Source organism: Pelmatolapia mariae, linkage group LG10_11, assembly GCF_036321145.2.
Source record: "Pelmatolapia mariae isolate MD_Pm_ZW linkage group LG10_11, Pm_UMD_F_2, whole genome shotgun sequence".
In the NCBI taxonomy this organism is placed as follows: Eukaryota; Metazoa; Chordata; class Actinopteri; order Cichliformes; family Cichlidae; genus Pelmatolapia; species Pelmatolapia mariae.
The window spans coordinates 15,672,390-15,683,201 of record NC_086236.1 but is presented as its reverse complement, the minus strand read 5'-3'; the positions used below and the strand labels follow the sequence as shown (position 1 = coordinate 15,683,201).

Below are 10,812 nucleotides of genomic sequence, written 5' to 3'. Positions count from 1 at the left end.
ATCAGATGTAAATAATGACATTTTGTCCTGTGAGTTAAAATACTTTCTTGTTCCTTTTCAGTAAAAGCCTGGTGCAAAATATAGTTTAAGTGATACAGTGTAAGTTCAGTCAGTGAGACTGCAGCAGGAGCTTCTCAGTGTTTTTTCTGCTGTATCGAGTTAAAAATAAAAAACAAGGAACAGCTGAAATCATTTTCTACATTTTGCCACCAGGTGTCTGTCTCTCTCGTTTTACACAATTTAAAATTAGGAACGTTTGCACCAAGACCCCCCCTCCTGTTTAGAATAACTTCCACACACACACAAACGCACAATAATTACCTCCCTCCCACCTTCAAAGGTGACTGAGTTGGTGTGTGAAGGCAGCTGAAATTTAGTCTATGAGGAGCTTCGCCCGACTTCATCATGGGTTTTTCTCTCTACCTCCTGACTCTGCATCTTCTCCTTTCCAGCTGCACAGGTAGGGGACTCACACATAATATACACAGTATAACAGCATTTAAGCTAAATGCAGAAACTATGATGGGCTTCAGTTTTCTGTGCCTATTTTTTTAGTTTGAACTTGTTCTTGTTTAAGTCAAAAGGGTGGATATGACGATAAAACATCTGCAGCCACACTTGATTAAACATGCTGTAATTTGTGGGAAGACAAGTGCCGTGAGATTATTAAGAATCAAAGCAGCAACACAACTGTCTAAAACATATATTGAATTTTCTTGCTACTTCTTCATGAATGTTTAAATATTAACTGGAAAGATCACGAGCTGAACTGCAAACAGCAATGATTTTTATTACTAATTAATAGGCTCATTAGTTTTTCTATATGATTAAATGGCAAAGCCCTGCAAATCATAGTGGAAAAAAGTGGATTAGAGGCAACATCAGATGTCTTTTTCTGTTGAAACAAAGCCCAAGACTCAAAAACAGTTCATCTAGATCATGAAAGCAGTGGAAAAGCAACCAGTTCTCCCATTTGGGGATTTGCAAATCTCACATCTATGAGTTTGTCATTTTCCTAAAGTTTACTTAAAAAATTAATTGATTTTGAAAGTTTGCCGGGGAGCAGGTGTTTTGGCTTGCAGTTCACAAGAGTCACAAGAATAGAGCCATAAAAATCAACAAACCAGTGTCTGCTTTGCAGCAATATCTTTCTCCAGTTTAAGAACACCTGCCACAACAAACTCATCGCTACCAACCAGAACAAGTTTTAGAAAAGTGTCCTGAGCTACAGTCCTATGAAAAGAACATTTCCACAGGTCCTAAGAACAACATTTTAATTTAAAGCAAACATTTTCTTTATAGTTTTATCAGTCTCTCACATCACTGTGGAGGAGCTTTGGGCCATTCTTATAGCTTGAACTGAACATAGCTTCAGGTTTGTGGTCCTGCTGCATCTTTTCAATCGGGTTGAGCACCCTGATGTTTCGTTTTCACCCATTCTGTTGTAGATTTGCTGCTGTGTAATTCCAATTCAATTCACGATTTCAGTCAAGCTTCAGCCAGTAGAGCGATGGCTCCTCACGTATACAGAGGAGTTCATGTCGACTAATTCACTACAAGGTGCCAAAGTTCTGAGGCTCCAAATCAATCACTTATCATCACCCCTACACCACCTCGCCTGAAGCTGGTATTAGGTTTTTCTGCCAAACATGGCCAAATATCTAAAGGACATTGCTCCAGATGTCTTGTGGTTTCTGGTTACTGTAATGAACTTTAACATTTAGCCGAGGCCTGGAGGCTGAGATGTAGCGCTTGGATGTTTTTGCAGTTTCTCTGAGCGCTGCACAGTCTGACATATAAAATTTGCTGGGACTTCCACTCCTGGAAAGATTGTGACATCGTGTTAACACACACCCGAGTGCTCCAGATCAGCAAACTGCCAAAACATCTGCTTTTACACAGGTGCTCACTCTATATTAAGTGCAACCGATCAGCAGCACCTGCTGTTACTTACTTTCTTAATTTCTGTCAATGCAGTAAGAGTTTAATTATTTTCTCACAGGGATTCACGTTGTCATGTGTAAGCTCCAAGTTTAGGCTACATCGAGCCACTCTGAAAGCTCAGATGGTGAACTGTAAAAGATATTGTCAGTATAAGGAAAGTAAAACAGGGAATTTAGCAAGGTAATCACTGCATAGACTTCACTCTGATTTTTCCCCGCTGCTCAGTCTCACACAGGTGAATGAGCCAGGTGGTGTAAAGCCAGCCTCCAGCTGTGTATTGTTCTCAGTTGGTGAGAACCACTGTCCCCTTTTCAAAGGACGGCATTGTGGGAGTCAGCGGGGCTAATCTGTGTTCCTATATTAGCTAAATGGTTCTCTATAGCGGCTTTCATTCCCACTGCAGAGTCAAGCACCGGACTTTCATTCACATCAGAAACACAATACACAACCACGGCACAACTCTAATAACGTCATCAGCATCTGCTGAATGAACACGCTTAATGCAGCGGTGCAGAGGCAGCTAAGGAGTCGGATAAAGCCACTTTGCACTGAAAGCAATCAGTGTAATAACAACCAGCTGACCTGGGTGATTAAAATCTGCCTGCATCTCTTCCACTCACTGTCACACACAGACACATTTTCCAACATTTAAACTGAGTAAAACATGTTTAAAAACTAAATGTAAACTGCTAATTCATATTTATTGTAAGATCTTAGGTCAGTATACTTTTATACTACTCTCTTGTTCTGTCACAGCTTTTGTTGTTCTTGTAAAGAAAGGAAATAAGTGTGGGGGTCTATGAATTTGACTGTGAACACATTTTTTGGATGTCTTTTTCACTTTTTGCAGAGGTAGGTTTTGTGCAACTTTTTCAAAGTTCACTGAGCTCAGCAGTCTGACTAAATTTGCAGGGAGGCAGGGTGATTCATTGTAATAAATCAATAAATCGTAAGGATCAGTCATTTGTAATCACACATCATGTTACTACATTCTGTCTGTGCTTTATCAGATAACATATTAATGGACACAGCATATTGTTAACACGCTGAGCACATGTGTCATGTGAAGACTAATAATATGTCAGCTGCAAAGTTCAGGTGCAGAGGACAAACACATGAGCAGATCAGCTAGTTGCTGACTAAGAAAAAAATAAAAGCTGTGTCTAATAGAGCGTGAACTTAATTAATATTCATTTATTAACTGCAGGGAGACTGTTGGCCTGTCACAGCACCGTCCTGAACATAAATATAAGCGCTGTGTACACTGCAGGTTATATCTGTGTGTCTGTTTGTGTGTGTTTCTGGGTCTAATCTGAGTGTTTTACTTTTTCTCCAGCTAACTGGTGTTATCAAAACCAGAATGCCTGTGATGACCCGTGCAGAGGTAAGACTAGAAAGAAAGGAACCTCCAAAATTTTAGAGGAAAATGCAAAAAGTGTCAAAGATCCTGCAAGTCAAGGATGTAAACCACTGCGATATGAACATTTCTTTAACCTTAGTGCAGAAGTAACCATTTATTTTATTATTGGGCTTAACCACAGAGGTTCTCACTGGCCTCCAAAAATCTGTTTGGTTAAACCTCATCAGTTTCAGAATAAGTTATTGCATTTAACTAAAACTAAAACTAGATGTGGAAAATATAAAAACTAAATGGACTAATTCTTATATAGCACTTTTCCTACTCTCCCGGAGTACTCAAAGCGCTCTACAACATTAGCCCAAGCACTTTCTCTAAACTTAGTGCTGTCTAACCACATTCACACTCCAATGGATGCATCGGAGAGCAACTTGGGGTTAGTATCTTGCCCAAGGATATTTGGCTTGGAGGAGCCAGGGATCAAACCACCAACCTTCCAATCAGTAGGTGATCTACCTGCTCTACCTCCTGAGCAACAGCCACCGGGTGAAAAACTATAGTTGAATGAATCGAGAATGAGATCAAACCTTCACCAAGGCAGCTCACTTTCTGAGCAGTATTTACTTTTAAAGGAATAGTCATTTATTTTATATAGAAACATTTTGTTTTATTTGTATTTTAAGACATTTGTAGTGCAAAAACAGGTGGAGGTCCTGTTTTTTGTCCTGTTGAAACCTATTTTAATATATTTGACATAATTCTGAGTATAGTTAATTTGAGTTTTTTATTTATGTGGCTATAATACATATGTGGCATTCATTCAAGTTTTTGAACACAAATTTATGTTATCTTCCAAATAAAATATTACTTATTCAGAAACATTGCACATGTAATAAAACTGTTTTAACTGTAATAACCTGTTAGTGTACTATACACAAAGTCATTAAAAAAACCCAACTACACTCAAAGCGTATCCCATGCCAAAAAGTTCTTGTCATAGTTTCTAAGTTAGAAGGTATTTTGTTAGTTTTCTACCAACAAATCTTTGAAGGTGTTTAATATTAAGGGGAAAAAATCCAAACCTATGTGAAAAAGTGATTGCCCCCTAAGCCTAATAAGTGGTTGGAACAACCTGAGCAGCAGCAGCTGCAGTCAAGAGTTTGCAATAACTGGCAATGAGTCTTTTACAGCGCTGTGGAGGAATTTTGGCCCACTCATCTTTGCAGAATTGCTGTAATTCAGCCACATTGGTGGGTTTTTAGACATGGACCACCTTTTTAAGGTCGTACCACTGCATCTCAGTTGGATTCAGGTCAGAACTTTGACTAGGCCACTCTAAAGTCTTCATTTTGTTTTTCTTAAGCCATTCAGAAGTGGACTTGCTTTTGTGTTTTGGATCATTGTCCTGCTGCAGAACCCAAGTGTGCTTCAGCTTGAGGTCATGGACAGATGGTCGGACAGTCTCCTTCATGTTTTGATAGACAGCAGAATTCATGGTTCCATTTACCACAGCAAGTCTTCCAGGTCCTGAGGCAGCAAAACAGCCCCAGACCATTACACTACCATCATATTTTACTGTTGGTATGATGTTCCTTTTCTGAACTGCTGTGTTACTTCTATGTCAAAAGTACTGGGATACACACCTTCCAAAAAGTTCAACTTTTGTCTCGTCAGTCCACATTTTCCCAGATGTCAAGGGGATCGTCAAAATGGTTTTTACCCAATGTGAGACGAGGCTTTGTGTTCTTCTTGGTCAGCAGTGGTCTTCTCGAACTCTCCCGTGGATTCCATTTCTGCCCAGTCTCTTTCTTATTGTTGAATCATGAACTCTGACCTTAACTGAGGCAGGTGAAGCCTGCAGTCCTTTAAAGTTGTTCTGGGCTCTTTTGTGACCTCTTGGAGTAATTTTGGTCAGCTGGCCATTCCTGGGAAGGTTCACCATTGTTCCAAGTCTTCTCTTGTTGTGTATAATGACTCTTCATCAGAGTCCCAAAGTCTTAGAAATGGCCTTTTAACCCTTTCCAAACTGATAGATGTCAGTGACTTTGTTTCTCAGGTGTTTCTTTAGATCGTGACATGATGTGTTGACCATGACGAGGTAGGTTTAGATTAGTTCACCCTTTCTCCCTCAGTCAATAAAATCATAATTTAAAAAGTGCATTTTGTATTTACTCGGGTTATCTTTGTCTAATATTAAAATTTGTTTGATCATCTGAAACATGTAAGTGTGACAAATATGCAAAACACTAGGAAATCATAAAGGGGGCAAACACTTTTTTACACCACTGTATGCCTCAAATACAATAATACTTAAAAAGACTAAAAAAATTTTAACTAAATTAAAACTAAAGATCTTCAGACAAACTGAAACAATAATACCCACATTGGAGACCAGCTGAAACTAAACTGCAAAAGAAAAAGAAAAAAATTAATAAAAATATAAAATTATAATAAACTTGCTACCAGTGTTCTGAAAGTGTCAAAAAATGTATACACTATCAGATCACTATAAAAAACCAACGTGATATATTAATATATTAAGTAATATAGTTGAAGACTAAAAACATGAGGGTGCCTATGAGAATCTTAATGCATCATTTTGATGGTAATTCAAACAGTCGTTTTCATCTTAAAGTTTCTTAATGTAACGAGTGATCTAAACCAAGATGCCACAGGACACAGGTGCAGTTTCTTGTGTTCATGAGAAGCAAAACCAAAGTAGCAAAATGAAAGCAGAAGAAAGTGATGTTCATTCTCATTGAGATCTACAGCACCAGCAAATATTCGTCATTCATGAGGTGAATTGGCTGAGCACTATTCATTTTGTTGTTGCTTTAAAAGTTGAGTCTGTCCTCTCCTGCCCCCCTTCCTGTCTACTCTTCGCTGTTCAGCTGATGAACAAAGGCAAAAAAGCCCCAAAATAAGTCTTTAAAAAATACAATATGTAAGAGTTTATATAAATAGGCAGGCATCCTGTCTTTTCAGCCAGCATGGGTGGGGGAGGCAGTCTTCGTGGACTCTCTGAGAGGCAGCACTCTGTATGGTCAGTGAAGCCTAAAATCTGATGATGCTGTTGCTTTCCTGTTTGTGTCGCTTAGACCCCAACCACTGGGCTACTCAATTCCCTAAATGTGGAGGGTTACGCCAGTCACCGATTAACATTGTGACCAGCAAAGTCCACATCGACATCGCCCTGTCACCTTTCAACTTCATTGGCCACACCGACACAATCAACATGACAGTGGAAAACAAAGGGCACTCTGGTAATGAAGAGCCGATCTTATCCAGTCTGACACACAGAGCTGTTTTTTCCCTTAACGACCAAATATTTTCAACATGTTTACATAAAAATAACTGTTAAAGTAACATAATACCTTTGCTCAGTGACAATCTCTCGCCCCTGCAGCCCACTTTGCTTTGCCGCCGTCTGTTCGATTCATTGGGGGAGCTCTGCCAGGTCACTACAGAGCCGCCCAATTTCACCTCCACTGGGGAGGGAATGGGAGACCAGGATCAGAGCACACCATTGACGGAGAGAGATTCCCCATGGAGGTAAAGGAGTCATTATTAAAGTTATAAAAGATTTGAATATATAGAGGTCAATGGTTTTGGTTTTGGTTTTCTGACATCAAAAATGTTCAAGCATGGCATTTATGTTACTGTGAATAATTTCATGTTTTATTCCCTTAAATCTGCTCAGTAAGGCTAACAGATACACCACAATGACACAGGAGGGTCATTAATAACATTTTATTAATATTGTTATATCCATCGTTGAAAAAATTATGTGACTGATCTGATCTCTGAAAGCAGAAAGGGCCCTTGATGCAGTACAGTACTCTTTGAGTACTCCAGGAGAGTAGAAAAGCGCTATATAAGAATCAGTCCATTTACCATTTACCATCTTTTCTTTATACAGATGCACATAGTCCACATTAAGGAGCCGTACAGCTCTCTGGCAGAGGCCGAACATGACACAGCAGGTATAGCTCTGCTCGCCTTCCTGTTTGAGGTAATACACTGTGATGTTTTCACCTTCTTAATAAAATGTTAAGACGTGACTTGCGCCATAGTATTGATGGTATCTTTCCAGGAAACAGCGGACGATCATCCTCATTTGGACACAGTAATAGATGCGCTGGGCCGAGTACAAAACAACGGTATATATGCTGTTAATTTGCAACTTTCCCCACTTACAAAGAAGTGAACAGTCGCTAATTTTTATGGCAGTTTAATTTTAATAAACCAAAAAATGGAGAAAAAAATCACGTTACATAAAAGTTAAAAATTGATTTGCAATTCACTGAGTGAAATAAGTATTTGATCCCTAAGTAAAGCACTCCTGAAGTTAGTCACCAGGACAGCACACATTGCAGGAGGGACTTGGGCCCACTCCTCTTTATATTGACTCTATAAATCTTTTAGGATCTATAAATCTTTTTAGAATGACTAGGCATCTCCATAACCTCAGTATACTCATTTACTGCCTTGTTTTATTACTCTTAGCAGAAAAACAGCCACAAAGCATAATGTTTCCACTACCATGCAGGGAGGGTGATCTTTGGGTCAGCATTTCCTTTCCTCCAATCACAGTGGGCTGAGCTGATGCCAAAGAGCTTGATTTTGGTTTCATCTGACCACAGCACTTTCTCCCAAGCCTTCTGTAATCATTTAGATGCCCAGTGACAAACTAAAGACCATTACAGTGTACTGTAATGGACTGCCTTCAGCTATTTAAAGAGCTCCTCCTGTGTAGTTTTGTGCTACACCACCTTTTTCATTATCATGAGGCATGAGGCCGTGCATGGCACTTCAGACCAAGGGCAACTGTTGATCATTTAGTGTGTCTTCCATTACCGTACAGTTGTCCCTTTCTCACCGAGCTTCTTGCTGATGGTCTCATGGTCCATTCCAGTGTTGTGCAACTCTACAATCTCTTCCTTGATGTCCTTTGACAGCTCTTTGGTTGGAAGAAACTGATTTCTGTGGACAGGTGTGCTTTATACATATAACCAGTTGAGGAGTATCTCCAATTAATCGACTGATTGTAATCTATCTTCCCATCTGTGGTTTGCAGGAGATCAAATACTTAAATTCAATAAGTAGTTTATTGCTTTCATGTAATTTTTTATTTTCAGGATTTTTGGTGGATAATCTGTTTCTCTCCATTAAAATAAAGTGAGGAGGTGATTCAGATTGGGATCAAATAATTGTTTCCCACATCAGGGCACAATAAGCTTTATTCAGTCCTGACTTTGCTTCTTTCTTTGTCACATGAAGGCAGCACCACAGTGATCCCAAACTTTAGACTCAGTGACATTATCCCAGCTGCAAAGGACCTACAAGGTTACTACCGCTACGTGGGCTCCATGACAACGCCGGGATGTGAGCAGGCAGTTGCCTGGACAGTGTTTCACAGGAAGCTGGCCATCAGTAGTCGACAGGTGAGCAAGAATAAGTAAGTGAAAGAGATAAAAGGCTCACAGTAGAGAAACTAGTGCTTTTGGTTGCATTTCATCCATAAACCTGTGAACCTCCAAACGGACATTTCTTTACTCTTTCACAATGTAAACAAAAACAGCATATTTGAAGAAGTTATGGAGATGTGATATTAAAATGCAAAATAAAACTATTAAAACTACAAAAGTAGAAAATGCCTGGGGGAAGAAAAAAACTTTTCAGAAACACTGTGCATTTAAGAGGTCAAGACCTACAACAACTTTCCTTCTTTAAACAACTCTTCATTTCCTCAAACACATTTTTTCCCTCTCCACTTCACAGCTGGATGCGATAGTTAAGCAGTGTCGCTTTTGGACAGGGCAGCCCATGACTGACATTTTCCGACCTACGCAGCCGCTGGATGGCAGGATTGTGTACTCCTCAAAGTCGGGTACAGCTCAGACAACTGCGACACATTTTTGGTGTCTGTTTTTATCATTTGTGACTGTTACGCTGGGTCTGGCACACTGAATGAGCAGCAAGAAATGGGCATAGTCTTCAAGTCTGAAGAGCAAAGCCAACGCACAAAGTCTTAAATCTGCATTTTTTCTTATGGCCAGCAGGGAGTGACTTCTCAAAGTCTGATTGTATATATACAGTTCTGTGAAAAAGTATTTGCCCTTTATAACCCCTTCCTTGGGTTATAACTTCAGTACACATTTTCTTGATGAATCTTAGTCACATGATAAAGCATGATGTATCGTTAGTAAGTAATGGTCCCTTTTTGAGTTAAGCAGAAGATAAGTACATAGAGCTAGATACATACAGCTCAGCCTTCCTCTGTAGATCAGAGGGTATGCAAAAATTAGAGATGCAAAGAAATGTTTTTATTAAAAATGCCACTGCTACCCTTAAAAGGGGCAGTTGTTTTGCATTAATTATTGGTAATGTATTCATACTTAATCATTTTTTAAGATGATCCATTTTCCTGACAAATTACCATCAATTAAAGTTGATCACATCAGCAGCAATGCCCAAATTTAGGTATTCATGACTGCCAGGCGGTGTCTCGTAGAACCCTATGAGACAGTTTTCTCCTAGCACCACTGATTGTGAGTCAGTGGACCAGTGTCAAACTTATTTCCTTAGGGATTATTAAAGTGTTCTGATTCTGAAGATATTGGATTGTTTGTCATTAAATCTGTACAGATTCACATATTGTACTGAGCAGAATGATAACAGCAGCCTTTACAGGAACTGGTCTCAGTCGCCAAACTAATTCGGTAGTGGTGTGAAAATGATCCAGGCAAGTTTTGACTAAAATGTGAGTGCACTCGGCTCCTGTAGCCTGATATCCCAGCTATGATGGAGCATGCAAAGAATGGCAGCTTCCACAGTAATACTAGTTAAAACAGCTAGCTGGGCGTGTTTCATAAATGCAAACATATATGTGCTATTTAACAAGACCTTCTTCCTATATTTACTTTCTTCCTCCCCACCTTAGACATATCTGAGCTACATGAACGTTTTCTGGTGATTTGAAGGGATGCATGACGATTCTTTGGGATTTTTCTCATTGTGGAAAGAAGCTGAAACAAAGAAAAACAAACCAATCAACTGATTCAGACCAGACCAATTTAAAACTTTGAAACCATAAAGCAGCACCATCTTCATCTCAAACAGAAATTTGTATGATGATCAAATTTAATTAGGACATTCAATTAAGTTCAGTTTTATTTATATGGCGACAAATCCCAACAACATCACAGCAGTTGCCTCGAGACGCTTATATAAAGTTGTCACAGCAACATACTGTGATGGTGAACACTGGCAGCGTTATTCTTTCTTTAACTTTGTCACCTTAAGCATGTAAGCATGCTGATTTCAGCTGAAGTCACCCAGCCGCTAACATGGCAGTAGATTTGAATTTGAAAGTATTACTGACTGCACTTATGTCAGTATTTCTGACCTAGGAAACAGAAAACCAACATAGTATGTGTGTGAGCTTTAGTACCCTGCAGCACTTAGGGCTTTAGGGGGGGGAGGTCACTTTTTAATATTCATGTTTTACT

General features: G+C 39.3%; 1 protein-coding gene across 1 annotated transcript; it reads left to right on the top strand.

The window, feature by feature from the left end:
• The first annotated feature begins 405 nt into the window (after positions 1–405).
• On the top strand, positions 406–9,271 carry ca4c (carbonic anhydrase IV c). The gene is made up of 8 exons (XM_063484665.1): positions 406–460; positions 3,281–3,328; positions 6,400–6,564; positions 6,708–6,853; positions 7,221–7,313; positions 7,395–7,461; positions 8,582–8,745; positions 9,083–9,271. Exons 1-8 carry the CDS (start codon positions 406–408, stop codon positions 9,269–9,271), a joined length of 927 nt encoding a protein of 308 aa, XP_063340735.1.
• The last annotated feature ends 1,541 nt before the right edge of the window (positions 9,272–10,812 follow it).